This window comes from Emys orbicularis, chromosome 4 (genome assembly GCF_028017835.1).
Source record: "Emys orbicularis isolate rEmyOrb1 chromosome 4, rEmyOrb1.hap1, whole genome shotgun sequence".
NCBI lineage: Eukaryota > Metazoa > Chordata > Testudines > Emydidae > Emys > Emys orbicularis.
The window spans coordinates 62,928,885-62,956,271 of record NC_088686.1 but is presented as its reverse complement, the minus strand read 5'-3'; the positions used below and the strand labels follow the sequence as shown (position 1 = coordinate 62,956,271).

The 27,387-nt window shown below is 41.6% G+C and overlaps 1 protein-coding gene across 1 annotated transcript in view; it reads left to right on the top strand.

The window, feature by feature from the left end:
* Positions 1-27,387, top strand: part of INO80 (INO80 complex ATPase subunit) — a 135,120-nt gene that overhangs the window by 13,990 nt on the left and 93,743 nt on the right. The window contains exons 2-11 of the mRNA XM_065403615.1: positions 4,667-4,852; positions 7,895-8,061; positions 8,181-8,248; positions 11,213-11,374; positions 15,137-15,257; positions 16,572-16,786; positions 21,470-21,523; positions 25,016-25,219; positions 26,727-26,922; positions 27,124-27,191. Coding sequence (XP_065259687.1) covers positions 4,710-4,852; positions 7,895-8,061; positions 8,181-8,248; positions 11,213-11,374; positions 15,137-15,257; positions 16,572-16,786; positions 21,470-21,523; positions 25,016-25,219; positions 26,727-26,922; positions 27,124-27,191 — 1,398 coding nt within the window. The 5' untranslated portion in view covers positions 4,667-4,709. The remainder of the gene's footprint in view (positions 1-4,666; positions 4,853-7,894; positions 8,062-8,180; positions 8,249-11,212; positions 11,375-15,136; positions 15,258-16,571; positions 16,787-21,469; positions 21,524-25,015; positions 25,220-26,726; positions 26,923-27,123; positions 27,192-27,387) is intronic.

Sequence of the window (27,387 nt, the reverse complement as noted above, 5' to 3'; positions counted from 1 at the left end):
AAAGCCTCAAAATATTTAGTTTCTGAGGCTCTGATCCTGCTAAAAGTATGCATGAGCTTAAAGTTATTATCTGTATTTGGGAAAAAGTTGGATGATGTATTCATATCCTGATGATGATGATATACTTCCCACTGCAACGGTAACCAAGGGGGATATTAAACGATAACTGTTCAAAATCTGTTTTAAAATCATCAGGTCTGGGGAACTTGCATCCAGGAGTTTTAAAAGAGCTGGCTGAGGTGCTGTTTAGACCATTAATTAATTTAATAAGTATATGAACACTGGAGAAGTTCCAGAGGACTGGAAAAAAAACTAATGTACCAATATTTGGAAAGAGTAAACAGGATGATCTGGATAATTATAGGCCTGTCATTGATCTTTGGTAAAGTAATGGAATTGCTGATACAGGGCTAGATTTAATAAAGAATTAAAGGAGGTTAATTAATGACAATCAGTATGGGTTTATGGAAAATAGACCTTGTCAAACTAACTTGATATCTTCAAGAGACAAGGTGGGTGAGGTTAATATCTTTTATTGGACCTATTTCTATTGGTGGGAGAGACAAGATAATGAAATTACAATTTAGGTTGATAAAGGTAATAGTGTTGATGGAATATATTTAGACTTCTGTAAGTCATTTAACTTGGTACCACACAACATTTTGATTACAAAACTAGAACTATATAAAATTAGTATGGCACACACTAAGTGGATTAAAAATTGTCTATTTTTCAAAATGTAATTGTAAATAGTGAATCATTGAGTGGGTGTCTTTCTAGCCAAGTGCTATAGAGATCATTTCTTGTCCCTCCTCTATTTAAGACTTTTATCAGCGATCTGGAATAAAACATAAAATCATTACTGCTTAAATTTGACGATGACAAAAAGATTGGGGGAGTGATAAATAATGAAGAGAACAGGTCACTGATACAGAACAATCTGGATCGGCTGATAAGCTGGCCTCAAGCAAACATTTTTCTATACGGTCAAATGTAAGGTCATATTCTTAATTTCTATATATGTAGGCCATACTTGAGGGATGGGGCTCTGTCCTGGGAAGGAGTGACTCTGAAAAAGACTTAGGGGTCTTGGTGGATAATCAGCTGAACATGCGCTCCCAGTGTGAATGTGATCCTTGGATGTGAAAATGGTGAATATCAAAGAGTAAGGAGGTTATATTACCTTTGTATTTGGCACTGGTGGAACTGCTACTGGGTTACTGTGTCCAGTTCTAGTGTCTCCAATTCAGGAAGGATGTTGATAAATTGGAGAGGGTTCAGAGAAGAGCCACAAGATTGATTAAAGGATTAGAAAACATGCTTTTATAGTGAGAGATTTAAGGAGCTCAGTCTATTTAGTTTACCAAAGATGGTTAAAGGATGATTTGATCAGTTTATAACTACTTACGTGGAGAACAGAAATTTGATAATAGAGGGATCTTCAGTTTAGCAGACAAAGGTGTAACAGGAGTCAGTGTCTGGAAGTTGAAGATAAATTCAGATTAGAAATCAGATGCAATTTTTTAATAGTAGTAATTAACCATGGGAACAATTTACCAAGGGTTGTGGTGGATTCTCCATCTCTGGAAATTTTTAGATCGAGACTGCATATTTTTCTAAAAGATATGCTCTAGTTCAACCACACCCATTGAACTTAAAGTAGAATTCAGGTCAGGGAAGTCTTATGGCCTGTGTTATGCAGGAGGTCAGACTATGTAATCTCAGAAATCCTTTCTGGCCTTAAAATCTACAAATCTTTACTAAGTCCTTGCAGAATCAAGGCCAAAAATGGGTACAGTACTCATTTCAGATGATATTCCTGAAGACCCAGTCCCTTGACTAAAAGCACAAGCTAAAAATAAAACGCATTTGTTCACTTCAGTCATTGAAAAAATGTAGCAATATTTTGATATAAATAACAATGGGGAATTTTCCTTTCAAGTTTTGTGGCATTCAAAGATACCTTTTGAGAAATTGTTATTACGCATATGACACAAACCAGAATAATTAGTTAGAAGGCAATTGATCGTGGCAAAGAAACTATAAAACTCTTCAACAGCTGATTTATGGTGCTTCCCAAGAAACAAAATCTCAAACTGAACAAATTTATTTGCAACTGAACATCATTATCACATAGGTAGGACCCTACCAAATTCATGATCCATTTTTATCAAATTCATGGCCAGAGGGTTTAAAGTTGATCAGTTTCACGTTTTCAGCTGTTTACATCTGAAATTTCACAGTGTTGTAACTGGGGATCTCTACCCAAAAGGTATCCGGAAGTGGGTCTCATCTGCCCCCTTCCTCCCCACCCCACCCCACCCCGAGCTGCCATGCAAGGGAAGGACAAGTCTTGTCCCTCCCCAGCCCAGTAGGGACTTGTAGCTAGGAGCTGGGGCACTCCCAGCAGCCGGGGAATATTGGATCATCTCCACAAGTCTCCTCCAGCTGCAGGAACCTCTGGGGCTGGAGCTTCCTGCAGCAGGGGAAAGCACTCTGAGGTGGGTTTGATCTGCCTGTGACAGCTGCCCTACGGGGAAGGACAAGTCCTGTCCCTTGCCAGACCAGCAGCAAGAGGGAGATCAGATTTCACAGTGAAGGGCTTATTTCACAGTCTGTGACACATTTTTTCACTGTCATGAATTGGTAGGGCCCTACACATAGGGCATAAGTAGCTCTCATATGCACAGTAACTTTTTTTGAATTTGGAAATAAAACCAATCATATGTGTTCAAAAATAAGCTTTCTTATTACTGTCCTGACCATTATGCCTGTATTTGTAACAGAAGAAAACAAAAGAACAATCGATAAGGTTGTAGTAGAGACCTTCTCAAAGTCTGCTAAACATTTATTTACCTTGAATAACTTCAGCAACATAAATATTTCAGGCTTTTTTGGAGAACCTAAAATCCTGAAGATAAAGAACAGTTTGAAGCAAAAAGGCTATTTGGGATTAGTGTTAGACTACCCAGGAGCTTTCAGTAACGTTACTAAATGGACTGGGTAAGAAAGGAATTTGGATGATTTTTAAAAAATACATAAGAAAAAAAATACATAGGCAATCGTTGATACTAAATATAGCAAAAGGAGCAACAGTTTAATTTTAGACTGTGTTTAATTTTAGACTGTAAGCTGTTTCGGGCAAGAATTTGTAGTATGTTTGTAAACCAAATATCAAGCACACCTTGTGGCACTATAAAAGTAATAGTTATGATATGCATGAGGGAAAAGTTATGATATGCATGAGGGAAAAATACATTGTCGCTTCAACTGTGAACTTAAGCGGGTCCACTCAAAAAGTTCTTCTCCTGTGTTGGTTTTTGTGACTCCTTTCTCTTCCAGAACACCTTATATAAGATTCAACTGAAAAAAGGTTTCTCTAACTTTTTTTAATCTCTGGGTTAAAGGTATGCAGTTCATATGATATATGTTGCTGCCCATTTCATTCAAAGATCAGCTTGTTTCCTTTAATAATGGTGAATGTTTCAGTACATGATTCTTACTTTCATCGGCTGGATTCTTTGTACTTCCTGTGTTCCTACCTCAATATTATTTGATATAAGGCCACTGCTCAGTCTCTCTGAAAATAGACCATAAATGCCTATAGGAAAATATAGAGAACTTATTTGGCCAAGTTAACATTGCTGTTGAAATTCTAGTTTGTGCATTTCCTGATATTTTTTTTTAAACTATGCAGCTTTAGTATTGCATTAACAGATTTTGCAGCTTATATACGTATACAAAGTTGTGTAATTTAACGTGCCCAGAATTTTGTATTCCTATTCTTGGTGATCATATATTGAAATAAGGTGCTTGTCAGCTAGCCAAAGAGAGGAACAGAAGTTTTATGAGCTGGGGACAAAAGTGATCAATGATATAGCAACACTAGAATAGCATAACTGCTGGCTTGTTTTGAAACTCTTATTTCAGTCAATTGGTTGACCAGTGTGCTTGAAATAATCTCTTATTAAAACGTTATTGCCATATTTAAAGTGCTGTAGAAACATTAATGAATCCCCATAACAATTTTGTGAGGTAGATATGTATTACTATTCCCATTTTACGATGCAGACTGAGGCAGAATGGTGAAGTGACTTGTCCAAGACCACACATGGTGGCGGAGTCCACAGTAAAACTAATGTTGGGAATGGGCTTTCCTGACACCACACCCCGTTAGTATCTCCAGAACCCAATACTTAATAAAAGTCAACCCTCTGTGTTTCTAATATCTAGGTGCCAGCAGTTAGGCCTGTTTTTAACAGGATGAAGGTGCACTACAGAAAAGCGCAACAACTTTAATGTTTATTATTATTATTATTTTATTTTATTTTATTTTATTTTATTTCTTACTGCTTAAGATTTTTTTGTTCCCAGACAGTTTTGTCAATTTGATTTCATGGAATGTTTTTGGGAAACATGTTTCACATCCCCAGTCATTCCAACTTTCCATTGTTCTCTGACTAATCTTTCGGTTACTTCAGGAATCTCTAGATTGTAAGCTCTTTTGATCAGGAACCCTGTTTTTCTCTGTCTTCTATGAAGTGTTTAGCATCTTTTGGGGTTCTATAAAATAATATGCAATACATTCTGCCAGTGCACTTAATTCCTTCTCTTCAGTCCCTGGTAATTGATGTAATAGTAATGGGTGCATTTTGTTCTCACCCAGCTGTGTGTTTGGAGGCATCTGTGCATGAGGACAGATTTGTTCTATGGCCTCGGAGCTGGGTGCCAGGGAGGATGGCAGCTGTACAGAGCTGGCGAAGCCCCTCTATCTGCAATGTCTGGAGAGAGCTCTGCGATTGGATCAGTTTCTACGACAGACATCCACCATCTTCAACAGGAGTATATCCAGGTACCAAAAACCTATCCTGTTTTAGGTTGGGAATGCCCAGAAAAGAGACATTGTATAGTATTGTTTCCAGGCAGCCCCCATAGTAAGGGGTTAGTAACCACTTGTACAAAGTATAAATCCTGCTTTTTCAAGGATTTTTGTTCTCTGGTCTTTTTACCTAACATTGATTGGTTACTTGGCTCATTGTTAGCCCAGAGACTGTATAATGGTCAAGAATTCTTTTTGTCAGCTTTTACTAAAAAGTAGGCTTAGTTTATTAAATCTTAAATTATTTTTTCAAGGAATTGGCCCGTAATCATTTGTAACATCTCAGTGCTGTTGTCAGACACAGAATTGTGTGTTAGGAGACAAATAGAACTATTAAGAAACAAAAATCTTCTCTTAAAAAAACAAACAAACCAACCTACCAGTATCATCTTTGTAAAACATGTTGAGATCTTCCAATGAGAAGTGCTATGTAAGCGTAAAGTATTATTACATGTACAAGTCAAACATGACTTTAGTAAGGTGTCCATTAGCATCCTTGGTAAAATGTTTCATTCAAACAAATTTCATTTTCTATATGAATTTTGGATATGGAAATTGATGTGAAATAAGAGGGGTTTTTGAGGGGGGGTGGGTCAGAAAATTGGTTACCCATAGGAAAATGTAAAAAGGAGTAGACTTTTTTTATCACCATTTACTGCTTTTATGGTTTTTTCTGTTGTATTACCGAAGAGCAGTAGCAATGCCATAGCTAAAGGTGAGCAGAGCTTTCTGTTCAAGAGCTCATTTTTCAGAGTGCTCTAAAATGCATATGAATATTTATAGGCGATTGCCTTGAAAACTGCCATGAAATATCAGGGCAGAGGTAGAGTTAATGGTGCAAATCTGGGGTTATTTGCTCCAGTGGGTCAAGTTACAGACTCCCCTTCAAAATGACCCACTTTAAAAAAAAATTCCGTTCTGAATCTTTCCCCCTCCCCCCCTTCAGAGCTGGGGGGGGAAATATAGGAAGGATCCACATGAAACTGATATCAGTGGATTTCTCATTATTTCAGCTAGTGAATGCCACAGAGAATCATCTACGACACTATTTCAAAAGTTTAGACTTTTTCTGGTTCTGTAAAGGGTTCACAACTGTTGGTAGTCAAATCTGGGATGGAAGAAGGATAGAACCAAAACACATCAATTTCAAGTTGATTTTTCAAAGGGTTGTATAATTTACAAGCACATCCAGATTGGTTTAAAATTTAGTATGCCAGTAGAGGACCTGGATTACAATTTGTGGTGTAAATTTGGAGTCACTGGGTCAAGAGTTTCCTAAGATACAGCCCTTAATGAGGCTTGCTTTTACTTTTCAATGTGTTCTAAATGCGTGTCTAGGCAGATTGCCTTGAAAATAGTTATGCCACAGGATAGTAGATATGGCAAATTTGGGATTATCTGGTCAAGGAGTTCCCAAGATGAAGTCCTTCCCCCCAGTTACCTGCTTTTAATTTTCAGTGTGTTCTAGAATCACGCACGCATCAACAAAACTGGGTGGGTAATTGAGAATGGTCATGCTACAAGTACACAGCATTGAGAAACATGGGGAATTGAGAATGGACATGTTCTATACATGACACAGCTACATAAGTTCTGAGATGTGGGCAAGGAGCTGAGACAAAGAAACCTGTGCCCAGGCTTATCTCACGGCTCAGGTTCTTACTTAATTCATGCTCCCCAAGGAAATGCTCAATGAGTGAGAAGCTGAATGAGTGACCCGCTCAGTTGGTGGCTTAGGCTGAGTGGAGCTGATCTGAACTTTCTTTGCCTTTGAAGCACTAACACTAAGACTTACGACTATAACAGTACCTTACTCCTCCATAACCAACCCTGTCACTTTGTACACTGCACAACTCCAAGTCAGCACTCCCACTCATGCAGTCCAGTGGAGCCTTGCTGTGCTCTGTGCAGCCCTCTTGATCCAGGGAATACTTGCGGCTGGTTGGAAAAGGCTAAGGGAGAGGTCAGGTACTATGATCTTCCTGATGATTTAGGACAGGGATCAAAGTGGGCAGAGCTGAGTGTGTGTAGTGTCATCTTAATTCTGCATTGCTTGTTTTCTAACATTTATGTTCTGGGAATTGAGTTCTCCTGTTCTAGAAGGGCATGAGGCGCATAGAGCAGCACTGAGCACCTACAACCTTAACTCAACATTAACAAAGTTTTGGGTGTAAATACCAACATATGATCCTTTCCACCCTTCCTTTATTTTGATATGTCTGGGCAATGTCATTGAATATGAGCCTGAGAACCATTCTATGTTTTTGGTATGATGATCCACTGCATTTATCATGTTTGATTATCTCCAATTCTCGGGTGGTTACAAGACCTCATTTCAGTGCGATTTTATAGCATAAGACAATATGTGCACTGTCTTGGTTTATCAGTTAATTGCATATGTGGCTGAGAACAATACAGTGCTTGAGGACCATAAATTTCCAGCAAAGAGCTGAACACCTTTGTCTATATAATACATAGAGCAGGTAAAGAGTAGTGACTGGTAATGCCCTTTAATACAGATTCCATAAAGGATATCAGACTCCACTATACCAGATTGCTTAAATGGTCTTTGAAATAGAGGGCCATCCATAAGACCTACATCAATTACCAGACTCTCTTCTATCACCTCCTCTTCCAAAATTTTCCATGAAATGTTGCTCTAGACTCATTTTCCTATTTCCCAAGATCCTTCTCCCTGGAATAATAAGGCAAAATTATGACTTCATTTGCTTTGCATTTATATTTTTAAGTCACTACACCATTTTATTAAAAGGTTTATGATACTATCAATTTACAGAGCAGTTGGCAAATTCATGAAAGAAGTTAACATTAATCAATGCTTCAAATTGTATAATTGTTGCAGACAGTTTGAGACCTTTCCCATCCCTAATTCCTAATCTCCAGTACAAGTGCCACACAGGAAAATTGCATTTTCTATAATGTCTTTTATGGGTGTCCTTGCCCCTAGTGTTTTCCTCTCCTGCTGTGATCATATTTTTGTGTGTCCTATTGCAGTGATGAAAGCGAGGATGGATTGGATGACAATCCTTTGCTGCCACAGTCTGGGGATTCCCTGATGCAAGTTAAGGAAGAGCCCCCAAATTCATTGCTTGGGGAATCTTCTGGAGCAGGAAATTCTGGGATATTAAACACACATTCCCTCAATGGAATACTGCAGCCAGGTGAGTGTGCATCAGATTGAATTCCTGCTTGCTATGGGGTAAGGTGGCTTCTTTGTTTATATTTATAGGTTTTTTCTTTAAATTCACTTACTTCATCATAAAATGTCCTCTTTAAACAGAGCCAAAGTCAGAAAAAGGGAGTTTGTATAACTTTTCCAAACTGAAGAAAAGCAGAAAGTGGCTGAAGGTAAGAGTACTGGAGGTGAAGGGGAGCTGTGATCAATAACTATTGTGGTGTACTCTCTAGGAATGTTCTACCTGGACTGGGGAACAAAAGTGGTTGTGTGGTGGTACTCCCTAGTGTGCTTATGAACACTGAATGCTTTAAAAAAAAAAAAAACTTGAATCTGCTAGTAAACACTGATGAAAGTATGGCACATTCATTTATTAACTTGTGTATTATTAATCATGTTTATTATGGCAGTGGCTAAGGGCCAACCAAGAATGGGGGGGGGGCATTGTGCTAGGTGCTGTTCAAACATGGAGTAGGAGACATTCCGTGCCCTCAAGAGTTTATGGTCTAAATAGACAATACAGATATGGTGGGTGGAAAGGGAGTGAATAAGCAGAGCGAACAAAGTGATGGCAGCCAATGTCATGTTAGTTCCACTTTTTTTTTTTTTTTTTTTGGGTTTACTTAAGAGAGAAAAGCTAAATGGAAAGAAAAGGGAAATGGAGCGGTGAAGGGGGCAGGGGAAAAGAGAATAAGAGGGGCAGGTGTGGAGTGAAGCCGAGGTGAAGAGACTGCTCCAACCCTCTTCCTTTCCCTTCCCTCACAAACAGCCAATCAAATGTAGTGCACTAAACATTTCCTCTGACTATAAGGGTATGTCTACACCCAGCCGCTAGTTCGGCGGCTGGGAATCGAAGTTCTGGGTTCGACTTATCGCGTCTTGTCTGGACGCGATAAGTCGAACCAGGAAGTGATCGCCGTCGACTGCGGTACTCCAGCTAGACGAGAGGAGTACCGCGGCGTCGACGGGGGAACCACGGCGTCGACGGGGGAGCCTGCCTGCCGCGTGTGGACCGAGGTAAGTTCGAACTAAGGTACTTCGAACTTCAGCTACGTTATTCACGTAGCTGAAGTTGCGTACCTTAGTTCGAATTGGGGGGTAAGTGTAGACCAAGCCTAAGCCTTTCCCTTCCCTCACAAACAGCTAATCAAATGTAGTGCACTAAACATTTCCTCTGACTATAAGCCTCTCAGTGGTTCAGAGGGAAGGAGAGGGCGGTGTGCAGGAAACTCCTTACGAGTCTGGGACCGAGCATCAGGCTGTTTCTCCCTCTGCATCCATGGGCTGGGGAGGGGGGTGTGTGTGTGTGTGTGTATCTGGGCTGGGGGAGGGGGGGGGTTGGGTGTATTGGCTAGGGGTGGCCCTGCAGGTGGGTTCTGGGGGGGAGGGGTTGTGGCTGTCTGCTCCCCCCGGGCTAGGCTCTAGCGGGGGATGGGGGCAGAGAAACAGGAACCGAATTGTCCCAGTGGTTTCTTTAACTCTCTACTCCGGGGGGAATTTTTGTGTGTCTGTATTATTAGACATATTTGCTGACAGGTATTTTGAAATAAATTGCCGAAATAATTGAAACTGGCGTGATTATGTGGTGTTATTTTAACAAATAAAATGTGCAGAGTTTTGCAGAATTTTTAATTTTTTGGCACATAATTTTTAATTTTTTGGCGTAGAATGCCCCCAGAAGTAGCTCTTGCACTTTCTTGGTCTCTTCTCTTTTGTTCACTGCACCCTCTTCATTAGCTCAATGTAAAATCTGACTACTTTTCAGAAAGCTTTGGTGTTAGTTTCTGTATCATTAAGGGGAAGGACAGCTTTTATTTAGATTAAAAAAACCCAAAAAAACAACAAACCCTACCAAAACAAAATGGTACGTTCTACACTCAGTTCTGTCCTGGGGGAGAGGGCGAGTGAGAGAGTGACCACACATGACAGATGTTAGTCACACTGTTTAATGCGCTACTGGAAGGCTCTCTGATGCTATGGTAATGTATGGTACGAAAACCTATATAGAACAGAATGCAGTTATGGTCTCCTTGGATCAGGGTCTTAGTCTCCTCTATATTCTGAAATAGTGACTGAACTGATGACACTCAGTGAATGATAGTATTTTTAGTTTATTTAAATGAGGTGTGTGTTCAAAAACATGAAATATATCTACTACCATGTCCAAATTACAATGAGCTGTGGTCAAATAAATGAAATGGACATTTGAGGCCCAATTTATTATTGCTCCAGGTCTGAATGGGAAAGGAGAGTGGCAGGGAATGGTGGCTTTATGCTCCTTTATTCTGGAGCTGGTCCGCAGTGAAGGTAAAGTAGTTTTAGGACTTGACATAACTTATACCTCACTGTGTATGGCCTCAAAGGCTTTTCTGGCTTTGTATAAAGATAGAGAATGTTTCCCTTAGTGTATGGTGCTTGGCCTTTGAGGAATGCTCTCCTGAAAAATAATCATAGTGGCTCAGGCCACAGGTTCATCAAATTTGATATTTTGCTTTTGGTAGTTGCCAGTATCTTCAGAGAGAGGCAGAAATCCCAATAAAGTAATTATGCAGTGCAATATGTGGTGAGAGGTGGTGTGTGTGTGTGTGTGTGTGTGTGTAACATTCCTTTCTCTCCTTCATCATTGCTCCTCTTATGTCCAGAATCATGAGGTTAAATTTCATAAAGAATTTTTTAGCTTTGTTACAGTAATAAATTTACTATATTCTTTTGTGAATCCAGCTATGGTATTTCTGATCTGTTGCAGCACTAAGATATGCAGGTTAACCTGAACACTTGAAAAAATGCTTGCCATTTACTGCCCCTTCAGTTTAATCAAGTGTCCCTTTGAAATCAAATAATACAGGAAAAGGAATTAGAATCAGTGGTATAACTAAAGAGAATGGTATAGTAATTGCTGCTTTGGCTGCATATGAGGCATTCCATTTCTTAGGACAGACTAAGAAAACTATTTGTGTTTTGCATGGAAATGCTTCTTGGTGATTTCAAATAGGAAGCACTGTATGAATGGTAATTACTGCAGTTGCGTCAATTTTGCAGTACTTAACTGGGCAAAAAACTGCTGGAATTCTGCCTAAGTAAAAAATTCACTATGAGGTGTGCTGTTGTTAAACTAGAGATGCTTTCACTCTTGCCAGAGCATCCTCCTGAGTGACGACTCCAGTGACACGGATTCACCAAGTGATGAGGATGGAGAGGAGGAGGAGGAGTTTTCTCTTAGCCGTGAGGAGCTTCATAATATGCTGCGATTGCACAAGTATAAGAAACTGCATCAAAGTAAATACAGCAAGGACAAAGAGGTAAAATACCCGTAATGTGACACGCTTTTCACGAATTTTTGACTTTTTGATTTCCCCCCCGTTTTTTAAATATGGTGCAATATTTTAATTGATCTTAAACTTGCTTACAGAACTGAGTGTAGTCTCTGGCAGACTAGGAAAACATCCTATTGTGCAGCACCCCAGGACAACCTAAAACTTGATCCAAACAAATGTAATTTAGTTACAGACCAATGGGCAAGCTGCTGACCTTACATTCTAGAATCCCCTATTCTGAGAATCCCCCAACATTATACAAACACCAGTGCACTGGTGGTATCTCTCCTTACCCCAAACCCATGTCCCTCCTCGCCAGAGCTAACTACTATCCTGAGACTAGAATTTACTCAGCAAGTGTGAGAAGTGAGGTGTTATGGGATACATTTTGGTATAGCTAGCTGCCGCAGTTAAGGTTGAAATGGTATTTTTAAACCGCAGGCAGCAATTCATAGCCCACACACAGCCTCTCTGCAGTGAGAGAATAGTCATGAGCGCTCTACTTTTTCAGCAGAGGTTTCTGTCTCTTCCCCCCTCCCCTCTTGCTTTCTCCCTGGTTTTGTTGACTTTTCATTTTTCTCAGTCTTTTTCCTTTCTTCGCTTTCCTTTTCACATTCCAGACACTTCTTCTCACACACTTACAAATTCCTATAACTTTCCCTCACTAACTGTCCTTCTTTCTCTCCCCCTTTTGGGAGAAGAGGGGATCCTGCTGCTGTCACTGCACTTTTAGATCTCTCCAACTGTTATGGACCTTTCTGATTCCACATTCCATCCCTTCTTACATTAAAGGAATGTTGCCCAAACTGTTTTGCTTTCTGTTTGAATTGCAGTAGAAAGTGTGTGGGGGGCGAACACTCCCTGTATTCCACATTACATACTGACAAACCATAGTGCTGGGCCAGAGTCTGAAATGAAAATTGGTGCCCTCACTTCAATTTCCTTGTCAATTCCACCACATGCGTGGAGAAATAGATGATTTTCCCAAGCTTCTCATTGCTTCTGTCCAGTTTTCTGTCCCTGTTCATCCAGTACAGTCTTGTCAGTGAGTGGCCTCCTCCCGGCGCCCCCTTGTGGCCTCAGGGGAGCCTGGCAAGCAGCCCCTCAGCTCAGTTTCCCCCCCTTCAAGGAGCTTCTTAAATATACTCCACACAGACTTTCATAAGTCTAATGACAGCAGCTGATCTTAGAGTCTGATTTTATTTGCATGAAGTTCTTCTACAGCAGTCTTTAGCTGGGAACAGCCCCTCCCCCCGAGCATCCATCCTTCAGCTTCCTGCTGCCTTTTATAGGGAAATCAGATGATCCCTGCTTAGTAACTAGGGTTGGTTGGCCTCAAGCCTCTAGCCTTTAAGGGGCAAGCCACCTTTTTACAAATCACATATTAAATTTTGGGAAGAGGCCCCAATTTAACTCTATATGCATTCATATTCCTGAAAGTGCAGTATAGAACACAATTGTCGTTAGGCCTTTTAAAAAGAAAAATGGAGGCTGATTACACTAGTTGTTATTTTCAGATTATAGTTCGAGGTACCATTCAGCTGAAACACGCACAGTATTCAGTAGCTTGTCCCCAAGGGGGAAGAGAGAACATGCATACAAAAGAGTTGTGTTACAAATTTATTTTTGTGCCGGAAGTCTCACTACTTCTCCAAAAGCTTCCTGGTTAACTGGAGCAGAAGATTAATCTGATAGTGTGTTCAGAAGTAAAAAGTCAACTAAACTAGAGAGCAGGACAGAGATTTCCCTGTTATCTGAAATTTGTATACACCACTTAGTTATTATGGTGACTGGTACTTCAGAAGTGCTGATTTTTTGACTACTGAAAATGTTTTGTCAACTATATATATTTTTTTATTTGACAACCTGTATCTTAGTTAGTTGTACTTGGAGTAATTGCTTTAAACACTCTTTTCCTAGCCTGATCTATGGACACTCTACTTGTGTTGTTGTCTGTAGAGTCATGGAAATGATATAATTTCTGGATTAGACTATTAAAAACCAGATGCTGTACCCTCTTCATGCTTAAAGGGATGTTATCCACTTCAATTAAAAAAAATTAATTAAAAATAATTTCAGGTACTACATCTGCCCTATGGTTCCTCAGGCAGCATTTATGGTACAGCAGTTGTGTTTCCCTATTTTTTTGAAAATGTTTTTCTCAAATTGCTGTATGAAATGCCCACACAAACAACTAAGGACATTGATTGACTAGGTAGGAATGACTTCATACAAAATGCTATCTAATGCACAAAGTATACAAACTGGAAAAATAGAGCTTTTGTTTTTTCCCCCACCTCTCATCTGTCAATTATAGTAATTGTATGATGTTAACAAGTAAACACCTGTCTTCAAGCAGGCTGGAGTCTGTCTCAGAGGAGGGAGGAATTGGCCCCCACCCATTCTTGCAGAGGATTGTGTGTATGTGGTCCCTTCATGCCACCTCAGCATAGGACTCTGTGTTAGGTTCCCGCTATTGCTACCCCAAGAGAGCTATGATGGAGTGGCACCGTTGAAATCTCCACCACACACACTTAGTCCTCTACTGGATTAGTGTCCAGAGGAGTGGGGAGCACCCATTTGTAGAAATACCTGCCTTGGCTGCCACCCAAACATGAGAGTGCAGCCTTCCCATTCCCTCCTCTTTTTTTCTCTAGAGAGATTGAGGATGGGTTGGCCTTAGGTCCTTCCTTCACCCAAGGGAGAAGCAGTAGTGTCTGGTTACTCAGACTGAGTACTAGGAGCAATTGCAATGACTCTCACTAATTCTGGCCAGCTGGGAGCTGCAAAGACAGGGCCTCCACTTTCCCTGGCTGCTGAGAGATGCTGTGGTGGCTGTGATTCCCTTACTACCCAGAGTGCCCCAAAGGAAGCAGGAGCATCCTGCCCCTTCATTGGTGGCTGGCGGGGAGGGGGTACACCTCACAGGCCCTCTCTTTTCTCCATCACACTCAGGACAGTCAGGAAGACCCCCTCTTCCCTTGACGGTAGTGGTGACCCATACCCCTTTCAAGATGTGGCAGTCGTTGTCCCCATCCCCCCAGCGAGTAGGTTCCTAGTCTGCTCTGGTGATGGGCATGGTGCTGTACATGGCTTTCTCCCTCTGTGGGAGCCTGCCTACAGACTTGACAGAGAACACTGCATTGGCTACACTGGGCATATTTTCACTCTTTACTTTGCAACCATGAAGGTTAGAAACATTACTTTAAAAAAAAAAATGAAAACTGAGATTCTGACTTCATCATGTGACTGCAGGAGGTGGGATCCTATACATGTTCTTATAGTGCCTATGCTTTAATTTAGTGCAGCTTTTTGAGCACCCTATTAGCAACTTGGTGGGAGCCTGATGGCTATGCCTGCTTTGCATAAAATAGAGCAGATTTCAGCTATAAAATGGGAATGTGGCCTATAATAACGATATAGGTCCTAACATGCAGGTTCTAATTTGAGCCAAGCAAATGGCTATTTGAATTTAGTTGGAGCATTGTATGCTGAGATCTGTAGGCTGTACAGACAGTTCTTTCATATTACTGTACTAGTGAGGAGGCTGCAATTCACGTTGTAGGGCTTTGGGAACCAAATCTGGCCCAGTGGCTTTACTTTGGGCACCCGATCTTAATCCAGTGCAGTTTTAAATATGGAGGAGTACACATTTTTCAAACTTTTCTTCATGGACAATATTTGAATTCGTTTACCCATCTATATCTGTTAGCAGTTATGTTGCTTAACTGTTTACTTCTGCTTCAGTTGCAGCAATACCAGTACTACAGTGCAGGGCTACTCTCCACACATGATCCCTACTATGAACAACAGCGCCATCTCCTAGGGCCCAAGAAAAAGAAGTTCAAAGATGAAAAAAAATTAAAAGGTGAGGTAACCACCCTGTGTTACTAACTAGAGTTTGTGTGACTAGACTTGTCATATTGTATTTCCACTTACTAATAAACATTAATCTTCAACACCATTGATGGTAGGTAGATCGGCAATATCACATTTTATAGAAAGAACCTAAGACACAGGTTGTGGCTTATCTGCTCCCTCCAGAGAGAGTTGATATAGTTCCTGCCTCCTAGTCTTGGTCTCTGACAACTAGACTATGCTTGTCTCTGTCACTCTAGAGCTAATACCCTACAACCTATTTCATTACTCAATAATGTTTTGGAATCAACAGATATCATTGCATACTGTGGTTCTGGTACTCAGTTTTCTGGCAAATATAGCAAATGCTTGAAAAGCACAAGAAGTTCCGCATACCTGGATAGTTCTACTTATAAGTATGATCCTTCTAAACAAGGAATTATGGGGACGGAGACCACAGTCTGGAAAGTGGAGGGATGTGTTAGGAAACTGCTGTCTGAGGTGAATTAAAATAGATCTACTTCTGACAACTCTCAGCTAGAGTTTCTCAGATGCATGTTTTTCAGGAAATGCAGTTTCCTTTCTTGACTGAGCTGTCAGCAGCTAGAAATCTGGGAGGAAACAGGAAGAGAAGGTTGTGAACTATCAATGCAAAGTGGATTCTGCCTTGTGCAAGTACTGAAAGTCTGATCTATGTTCAAGGAGGTTATTTTGGCCTGCCTGCCTGCCTTCCTTCCTTCCCTATCCTCCTGCACATCCCTCTAGCTACATATGTTTTTCTCTCAGAAACTTACAGTGTACTTGGCTTTGCAGAATCTCTGCAGCTTACTTGTTAATTATCCAATCCTAGTGTCTGTTAGTTTCCTCTGAACACATGGTATCTGTACTAAATATAACTAGACATCTCTTTCAAATGACCAGCAGCTTGGTTTGAGACTTATACTGAATGCTGATCTTGTTCTTTTTAAAAGTCTGTGACTATAGCTTCACTCAAGGGCAGAAAAACATACCAGCTTCCAAGCATTTTAACTGTACAGGCATGTTTCCCTTGGGAGAGGTGTATCTAGCTCTCATCATCTAGCAATATGATAATTTTCCTGTCTAATGGCTAAGTAATGAAGAGGTAGCTAGTGTTATGAATTGGTGGGCCCAGAATGGGATGAACATAAAACTACTCCTGAACCAGTCCTGTTTTTGTTGGTCCCATTTGTTGTTAGATATAAAGTGGCTAGGAAAGCAAGGCAAGGGAGGACATACGAGTTGATGTGGAGGATCACAAATGACAGGAAAAGAAACTGATCTTGTGCCCATTGTTCCCATGCAGCCAAGTTGAAAAAGGTGAAAAAAAAGAGGAGAAGGGATGAAGAACTCTCTTCAGAAGAGTCACCAAGACGCCACCATCACCAGACCAAAGTTTTTGCAAAGTTTTCTCATGATGCACCACCACCAGGGTCCAAGAAGAAGCACTTGACCATCGAACAGCTGAATGCCCGCCGACGGAAAGTGTGGCTTAGCATTGTCAAAAAGGAGCTACCAAAGGTGAGGTTGGCCAATGGCATTGAATGGCGGATGCCAAGGCAGAGAAGGTTTGAGGTATCAGGAAGTCAGAATGCACAGGAAAACAGAATGCAGTCTGAGAGCTTTCTATGGATCACCAGATATCACAATAATATTCCATATTCCAACTGTTCCTGTGTTGATGAGTGAGGTGCTCTCCCAACTTCTCTGATTTGTTTTAAATTAAGTTTTCATTAGATTTTAAGTAGGTATACAATTACTGCACAGAGGAAGGGGTGCATTCCACAGAAACAAGGAAAAGGCTGGCTGTGGGAAAAGAGGAGAATGGAGACAATGGCAGAAGTGTAGGAGAGGAGGAAGGGATCGATGGGTTATTCAGAAAATGAAGAACGTGTGAAGCAAGGCTTCTTTCTGAACTGGCTTAGCTGCTGCTCAACAGTTAAAGAAAAATGAGTCGTCATACAAAGAGCACTCAGTCACACTACCTTTACAATGAAGAAAAAATATTTAAAGTAGTATTCAATAGAACACTGGTTGAAGGGTCTTTTAGAGAACCTTGTACAACTTGTATTTAAGTGTGCTTGCTTAACAAAACTAACTGGCCAGGGCCAAAAGGAGACTTTTACAGTTAAAAAAAATTTCAGGGAGTCTTGTTTTGTACTTATACTTTTTTAGTATGTTGTAATAACACACTAATTGATCTAAACTTTGTAGCAGCTGCAACTCAGGTGAGATTGGGGAGATAAAGAGGGACAATTTTAGCCATAATGTGCAGAGGGAACTGTCTCTGCTTCTTCAAGTATGTGTCTGAGTGGATCTCACTATGTGCAAGATTGGAGTCTTTTGAATAGCAGTTTCCGTTGGGGCCTTTCATGAGCCATGTGCTTCCTTGTGTTCCATATGAAGGATGAGATGGCTATGACATTCCCTCAGTTCTTTCTTGCTGCCGATAGCAGCAAGACAGAATCTGTTGAGCGTCCAACCTGCTAGTTCTTAGCTCCAAGTAAGTCTTCAAAAAACTCTTCAGAACTCTTCTGATCCAACTGACTTACGACTGCTCTGCACAATATTGACTCATCTTACTGAGTACTGATGGTGAGACCCGCTCTGTATAAGCCCTTACCCCCCCTTTACAGGGCCCCTCAACATGGCGAGTTTGAAACCTGGGGGCTTCAAGCCTGTCCTTCCTGTGATAGACTAATTCTGTTCCAAGACAGGCACAAGGGGTGCCTCTTGTTTGGGAGAATCCCATATACCGAGCGTATGCTTGGTGTATCTGTTATTTTTTGTAAGAATGCACAAATCATGGGACGTGTGGTTGAAATTCCATCACTTGGATCCTTCAGATCGTGAAGAGATGGGCATCAGAGTCTTGGTATCAGACAAGCCAGCTTCCTCCAGTACCCCATCTAGGACACATGTGACACCATCGCTGAGAAGGATGCACTGAGAGAAGACCTGGAACTGGCATAGGCACTGAAGGAGACTCCACTGGCATTACAGACACCTCTGGTACTGAAGTCCAGCACTGAAACAGACTGCTCCAGACACAAGGGCAGAGACCCTAGCTTGGAAGTCAGTGACTTTGCACAAAGACCACTAAAACCTCAGGAGAGAGAACCACCAAGCCCTATTTGGCATTGAGGCACCACTCCAGTTTTGGCAGTGCACCTTTCGGTGTCGAAACCTACAGCTGAACCAGGGTTGTCTGAAGTACATTGGAAGAACTAGGACCATCCGAGGCATCTACCAGTACCGGTGCAGAGCCTGGTATCTTGGCGCTGTATATCTTGGTGTCACCCCTAAATGATACTTACTCCACCTCTTCATCACTGGGGCATATGTTCTCATCTCAGCTGAGCAGAGGACCTTCTCCTCTGAGATCCTCGTGACATTATTGAACGACTAGCTGGCTCTCCCTACCGGGCTCAGCTGCCGTCTTGTCAGGAGTGGCATTGTATTACTCAATACCAGATAAGACAGCCATACCCATACAGTATTCCATTGTGGCCCTATTGGGCTTACTGAGGACCACTTTCATATGCCTCTTAAAGCAGATTTCCAACTCATTTGAGGAAAAGGAAAAGATTGCTCTACCCCGTAGTATCCCTGGCCAGACCACTGGTGACACATGGGAAGAACTAGGAAGAACCAGATCTGGGGGCAGAGGAACACCAGTGTCCTGTCTCACCACCTAAGGACCTCTCAATTTCATCATGCAATGAAGCAGCGTCTTTGGCATGGATACTGGCACCCAGATGACTTCAGTTCATTCCAGAGCTGCTTAGGAGAATCACAGAGATTCTGGAAATATAGGCACCTGTCATACCGGAGAAATCTCCTAAATTGTTTGATATTTTGACACCTTCCGGTCCAGCCAGGATCACATTCCCCATAAATGAAGGGCTGCATGACCCTTACAACCCTGTGGCAAACATCGGCCATGATAACAGCTACTGTAAAGTGAAAGTGAAGCAGTACCAGGTCCCTCAAAAAGGGTTTGTGTAATTTACGCCCATCCTACCCCTGGCTGCTTAATAGTCTTGATGATAAAGGAAAAATCAAAATTGAATAAGAGTACCCCCAAAGGCAAAGACCGAAAAAGGCTTAATCTATTTGAGAGGAAATCTTCCAGTTGCAGGGAGGCAGAGGAGTAAGTGGCAAATTGCCAGGCCCTCCTGGCCAAATATGAGTCTTTTTGATGTGGAATAGAGTAATACCCTTCCTGTCTAAGATCCTGTCTGACAACAGGGAAGAGCTCAGAGGAATAATCAAGGAGGGCCAATTGGTGGCAAAGACCATTCTCCAGATTGTAGTGGACGCTCTGACACCATGGCAGATCTATGGCCACAGTGGTGACAATGCACAGAGCATCGTGTCGTCAGGGGGCAGAGATCCCTAAGGAAGTTCAACCCATGATTGAGGACCTGCCTTTTGAAGGCATGGAATTATTTAACAAGTGAATGGACAGTGCTCTATGCTCATTAAGACTTTAAAGCCATCTTGCTCTCCCTAGGGATTTACACCCTAGCATCAGACTGCAAAGTGTACTGCCCTCAACCCCAGTTGAGGCAAAAGGTTTTACCATTCCAGACAGCCTGAGTATCTTGCCAGAAAAAGCCTAGTCCTTCAGGGATTGTCAGCCTTCCTTTTCCTTGGCAAGGCACCCCTCTCATAACATACATCAACAAATTTGACAAGACTTTTGAGAGCTCATCAGATCCAGTCCCGAGATCATAACTTTCAGAAGCCATCTAACTTCATTCATGCCGTAACATCAGACAGACAGATACTAGAGATCATCACCCATGGCTACCCCATCCAGTTCCATTCTTTGTTCCTTTCCCATCCCTCTTTAGGGACCCTTGTTACAAGCGGAAGTGGTTTTGTTACTTCATCTAGGAGCCATAGAGGAGGTGCCCACCAGTTTTCTGGGGAAGAGGCTTCTTTTTCTGGTATTTTCTTATCCTGAAGAAGAAAGGGGGGGAAGGGGACGAACTTCAGTTTATCCTAGACCTAGAAGACTCAGATACATATGCTATCTCGGGCTCAGGATGGTAACTTTTTGCCTCCATCATTCCATCTCTTCAAGCTCAGGACTGGTTCATGGCTCTCAGCTTGCATACGTCTGTATAGCTGTCCATCTGGCCCACAGGAAGTACCTAATATTCACAGTAGAGTCCAACCATTACCAGTACAGGGTGCAGCCCTTTGGACTCTCCAGCACTGAGAATTTTCACAAAATGCCTGGCAGGGGTGGCAGCATGTTTAAGGAGAAAGAGTATCCATGTCTTCTCATACTTGGACGGCTGGCTGATCAGAGGCAAGTCACAGCAGGAGACTGTAACAGCCTAGAGTATGAACTTTCCCTGTTTTCCCAGCTAGGTTACCTTGTGAACTGCAAGAAATCTTTTCTTACACCATCACAGATGATAGAATTCATAGGAGCTTTGATCAACTCTCGGTCAGCAAGAGCTTATCTCCCAGAAGACAGGTTTTGGTCTCTCCAGTCAATGACAAACAACCTAAAATCAAATCCAACAATGTCCGTGTATGCATATCTTGAGCTGCTAGGCCACATATTGGTATGTGATGTTACTAGACGTAACCGTCTGTCCTTGCAAATGTGGAAGAGTTCAGTGTACTTGCTATCCAGTATCATATGAACGAGAGTCACTGTTCTGCCTCAAGTTGAGCAAGAATGCACCTGGTGTCTGGACCCAAAGAATGTATCAAAAGGGGTACCATTCTCTGCCCTCTCCCCAACAATGACACTTTTATCACACATCCCTCAGGGAGAGGTTGGGGTGCCCAACTGAATCATCTGCAGAGGCAAAGGACCTGGTCCCAGGATGCCTGAAACTATACATGAAATAGTAAGCAAGGAGTCTGTTGTGAAAAGAGGGTTAGTGGGACAGCTGAATTGCACTACTTTTTAAGTTTGTTTTACATAATTCCTTTAACTGTTGCAATACATGTGTATGCCCCCAGTTGCCAGGATGAAAGCCATTCTAATACTTCAGAGGAAGGCAGAAATCCCCATAATGCTTATGATTATATAATTGAAGCCTGTATTGTAATGCAGTTATATAGTGCTTTAAGTTTGTGCATGTATGGGTGTTTAAAAATGAATAATTACCTATAAAACATTATCAAACCATAATCCCATAATTAAAGGGTATATGAAATTTTGTCTTGTTTTAGGCATACAAGCAAAAAGCTTCAGCACGCAATCTTTTCCTAACCAACAGCAAAAAGGTAAGGGTGGTCAAGCTTTATGTTTGCATATTATATCTTGTGCAAAAAAAATTTGCATGTTGCTGTTGGTTGTTCTTAATTCATTGGCGTATCTTTAAGCCATTGCTAATATAGCAATTGTGGTAGCACATAATTTGTTGTTTTCATTACAGATCCTCTCACTCTCTCTCCAGTTTTTAACTTATCCATTTATAAGTAGGAATATGACTGTTTGCTATTGGTGATTTCAGTCCAGCTCTTTGGGCTTGATCCAAGGGTCACTGAAGTAAATTGAAAGCCTCACATTTACTTTGATGGGCGTTTGATCAGGACCCTGGTGAGCAGATGTTCACATCACCAACAATTAGAGGTAGTCTTTCCAGATTGGAATTGGATCACTTTGGCAGGGCCGTGTTGGGAACACTTGCACAGCCATTGTCAATTCTACATCCATCCTTTAGATAGAGATCTTAACACTCCAGGTCTGTTTGTGTGGTATGTTTCATAAGCAATAGATGCACTTTAAAAAAACAACAACATGGATTTTTGGAGATTTGGATCTGTTTTATTTTTGGTTGTAAGAGCTACTTTGAGAATTTTTAGTTCGCTGTTCTTTGATACAATAAAATTACTCCATTATAGATCACTTTGACTTTTTTTACTATGTGATCCTGCACATAGTTATCCACATGCTTAACTTTACTACTGTGAGTAATCCCATTGAAATTGATGGGGCTACTCATGGTAGTAAAGTTAAGCATGTGCATAAATGTGTGTAGAGCCTAACAGTTGAGCAAATTGCTGAATAAGTGATTCCAAAATGAATTTATTAATAAATATTCTTAAATCTTTTGGCTCAGCAGATGAGAAGTGCCCCTGTTTGTACTACGGAAAGTTATTTTTAAAGAGCATTTGATAATGGCTTTCTCAGCATGTGCAGTAAAATTTTTCTCTGAGATTGTGAGGTGCACATCTAAGGGCTTGTCTACAAAAAACGCCTCCCTGAACGCAGCAAGTTGCAGCGTTGTAAAGCGCCAATGTAAACAGTGCCCCAGCGCTGGGAGCTATGCCCCTTGCTGAGCTGTGCCGCGACCACACAAGCCATGTTAAAGCGCTGCCACGGCAGCACTTTAGCGTTGCCAGTGTAGACTAGCCCTAAGGAAGTGCATAGCTAACTTAATTAGCGAGTGAGAAGTGTAGTGAAATATATTGCTGTGAATCAGTAGGAACAACTTGAGATGGGGGAAGGACTCCCACTGACTTTATAAAGTGTGAATAGATTGAGGGAGGGTTTTCTGTGTACATTTATAAAATATGCAGGAGAGGTGGTATCTCCTATGCATTTTAGGAGCTTTACAACAGACAGGTTCTTTCCAGCATGCTTACTTAAGTACAGGGGACAGGGTGTTCTGGTGGTATGTGGACAAGTAGTTAGAGATTACAATATTTACAGCAGCTGTTGTCTACCTTTTGCAAGCCTGCAGAGCTGCAAAGCTCTGGAGAGTGAAGCTGTGCTCTGTTTTCTTCAAAACACACAGCCATACTGTAGGAGTGTGGGACTCACCCCTGCGGCGCCTCCTGCTGGTTGTCTCGGGAATTGCTCTCCAGCCATTGGAGCGCCCTCTGCAGGCCGGTGTCCCGCTACCGCTTGGCCCCCGTGTCCCTCCCAGACCCGGTGACCCGTTATCTGGGGGGCTGCCCCCTGGCAGTAACCCCTCACTCTCAGGGTTTCCCCTTCCCAGGGGAACCTCCACCCACTATCCCCACTTCGCCTCAGTCTTGGCTACTGCCAGTCCTCATCAAGCCCCCGTTCACTGGGGCGGACTGCAGTGTAAGCCATTCATCATAGGCAAAGGGGTTCGGACCTGCTGCCTCTGGCTACCCATGGGCTGCCCCCTGCAACCCAGTACCTAATAGGCCTTACCAGGCCTGCAGCCTGGGGCTTTCCTAGGCCGGAGCTCCCCGACTCCCTTGGCCTTTCCCCAGCCCTGCTCCACTCCAGATACCTGGTTAAGCTCTCTGCAGCCAGGCCCTTCTCTCTCTGAAGGCAGAGAGAGACTGTCTGCTTGAGCTCCTGGCTCAAGCCTTTATAGGGCCAGCTGGGCCCTGATTGGGGCGTGGCCCCAGCTGAGCCTGCTTCCTCCCAGTCAGCCCAGGCATCTTGCCCTTCGACAGCCCTCCTCCAGGGCTGTTTTAAACCCCTCAGGGCAGGAGTGGGTAACCACCCCACTACACATACCCACACACCAATTAGTAGAAATTAAGGCTTCAGGACTAAGCTCTCAAAAGTCAGGAAATGCCAAAGGTAAGGTTGCACATGCATCCTTAACTCTGCCCCTTGTGCGTGTGTGTGTGTGTGTATATAATATGCACTAAAATACAGCATTTAATTACCTGTTTGTTCACATAATTCTCAAATAATGCAGTATAACAACATATACTTTTTCTGTAACCTTAGATACACAGTATTAAGAAGCTACATGTGTGTCATTTTGTGATACTAGATAGACACTCCATGAAAGACTTTATATGAAAAATACATAGTAAGCATTATTTACAGAACACACTTCAGACTTAGTATACTACATAGAATAATTGTGTAAAATATCTGCTATGTGTAGGCCCACCTACATATGTAGCTAAATTGGCTTTATAGTTGACTGCCTTATCTCTTGACTTGAACCTAAGGAAGACTTCGCTGCTGGTTGAAAAGAAAATATCTCCTACATGTTATTAAAATATATATATTAGGGGGAAAAAAACCTTATCACAATGTCTAAGCCAGCAGAGATTTACTGGACCATGATGACAAAGAAGTTAGCGTAATAAAATGAAAAAATAAAATATGCTACACCTTTATCTAAGGATGTAGGAATAATTGTATGATAATATACTGTATAATTTAGGAATAGTATGTGATCATGTAATTAAAGACTGTATCATAATGCATATCTAAAGCAGGTGTAGGCATGGACAGCAGCGGAGTTAAAAAGCCAATGGCCACTTTACACTAACACATTATTGCTACCATTGGTGCAGCCTCACTCTTGGAAACAGTGAGAGATGTTACGGGGTAAAGTCTGGTGTGGGCAAGGTTCATGTAACTTGCCCACAGTTATGCAAGAAGTGTGTGGCACAGCTATTGTTCAAAATCAGATCTCCTGAGTCCCATTCCAGTGCCTTAACCAGAAGACACCATCCCCTTTGAGTGCTTTTAACCATGCAACCTTGACGTTTTTAATGTTGGGTTTTGTAAGGAATGTTATGTTTGATAATATGTCTGTGGAGCCTTATGGAAGCTCTTTTCTCTTGTAAAACTCCCTCTCCCCCCCCCCCCCCCCCCCCCAAAAAAAAAAAAAAAAGCTTTATAAATAAGCACAGCATCAAAGGTTTTTGGAGGGTCAGCCTTGGTTGTAGGAATTTGCAATCTTGCAACACCTAAATGTTGCCTTTTGGTGATGGTGATTTTAAATCTTTTTTTCTCTGTCCCTGAACCCTCCCTCTTCACCCCAGCTGGCCCATCAGTGCATGAGGGAGGTGCGGCGAGCTGCTATCCAGGCTCAGAAGAACTGCAAGGAGACTCTACCACGGGCACGTCGCCTCACCAAGGAAATGCTTCTCTACTGGAAGAAGTATGAGAAGGTGGAAAAAGAGCACCGCAAACGAGCTGAGAAAGAGGCTTTGGAGCAGCGCAAGCTGGATGAGGAGATGAGAGAGGTAGGGCCAAAATATAGACTCCTGAAAATTAATCTGTCAAGAGCTAGAGCATGGAGCTGAAGAGACATGAACAAGCACAATAGTCCAGGTCTTTAAACCTGGACAATCAAATTCACCAACTGTTCTTCCTTTCAATGATCTTCCAGAAATTTTCTTCCACTCTATTTTAAAAGGATTTACTAGAATCCTCTGACAAATTAGCTATAGCCAGAACCTTCAAATTGCAAGAATTACAGCTACAGACCATAATGTTGGTTAAAGAGGGTGTGACTAGTGAGATGTAGTGTGTCTGACTTGCACATAGTGCTCAGTGCTCTCTATTTCTAGAGGATGATCTTTTAGTGATTGTAACTCTAAGTTCTTCCTCAAGTTCAGAAATCAGGCTATTTTTCAATTCACTGGTGTGTTAGGTTTATTTTATCTTAAGTTATGTATAGAGCATAATAAAACATATGGAATTTATCTTCAGAACACATAAGAGCAATCGAGGACCCAATTGATAATTGTCCTGTGGTCCCTTTGTCTTTGTGATGCCATTGCAAAGGGTTCACAAAGCAATCACATGGCCCTCTCAGGGAGTACCCCAGGAGCACTTCGAGGATGAATTCAGGCAAAATTAGCTATTTTACCGGAGTTTTGTGAGGATTTATGTTCTCCTCATCCTTACTTGCAGGTGAAGGAACTTGGGACATAGAAATAAATCAGTCTGCCCTAAATTACAAAGAAAGTCAGTGACAGAGCTAGAATTAGAACTCTGGAGTTCCTGATTCCCAGTCATGTGTTCAGATCAAATCATGCCTTTATTTATAGTGTATTCTGCATCCATCCCATCTCCCAAGCATTTTGTGAAGCCTTTCTGCTGTTTTGTATTAATACACTAGCTTTACCATAGCAGTTGTATAGCCAGATCTAAAAAATTGAATTTATACAACCGAATCTTGTTGAACACTGAGCATTCTGCCTCATTCCTAACTTCTCGCTCTGGTGTTGTTTTACCTGAAGGTGCATTTTGTTTGTTAGCTCCATCATTATTCTCTTGTGTGAGTGAATGGTAAGACAATTACCACAGAGTTAATTAGTGTGACTTAAACATGTATGAAAACTTTTAGTTGGATATGCAGTTTTTCAGCCACCTGGACACTCCTACCTAATTTTTACATTGCAAAGAAAATTGCTATGCTGCTTTTCCCCAGGTGTTGGTGTTCCTGGTTATGGCTTACTGTGCTATGAGAAACTCTGAGCTCATAACCGCTGTACATTTCAATGTAGGTATTTGTATGATGAGTGTTACTGTGCAACCAGTATTCCAGCACTCTGATACCATGGTGATGAGTGCAGTATAAAAATTTAGATTGTTTATATGTAACAAGGTTAAAAAAGGTTGCAATGTATAACTTGCTTGCACGTCTTTGTTTTTTTCTCTTCTTTAAACATTAAACCTAATTTCATTTCCCCCTCCCTCCTTTTTTTTTTTTTTTTTTTTTTTTTGTAAATTGTCTTGTCTCAGGCTAAGAGACAACAGCGAAAACTTAATTTCCTGATCACCCAGACTGAGTTATATGCCCATTTCATGAGTCGCAAACGAGATATTGGACATGATGGAATACAGGAAGAAATCCTGCGCAAGCTGGAAGACAGCTCTACCCAAAGGCAGATTGATATTGGTGGAGGGGTAGTGGTCAACATTACCCAGGAGGATTATGGTAAGGCTAGAAACAAAATTCCAGCAGGCCATAGGAACCATTGGAGATGCAGAGAATGATACAGACCTAGGGGCTTCTGTGCTTGGAATATTTTGTGAAGAAGCCCTTCTGTAAATCATTGGAATTTATCCATGTCTTAATTTGAGGTGGTACTGTAATGTGGTTAACAGATGTGTTTTAATGTGGTGATATTCTTTTCAGATAGTAACTACTACAAGGCCCAGGCTCTGAAGAACGCAGAAGATGCTTACCAGATTCACCAGGCCCGGGTGTGTATTGCTTGGGTGCTTGAGGTGGAAGGGGAAGTGGAGTAAATTGAAGAGGCACTAGAATAGAATAGTGATCTTCTTTTAAGTCACCTATTTTAATGATGGATTCTAAGCTTCTTTTAATTTGATTGTTGCCCTGTTCATTTGTGAACATCTGGGAAACTGGAGGGCAGAGGATTGGATGAAAATAAATGGT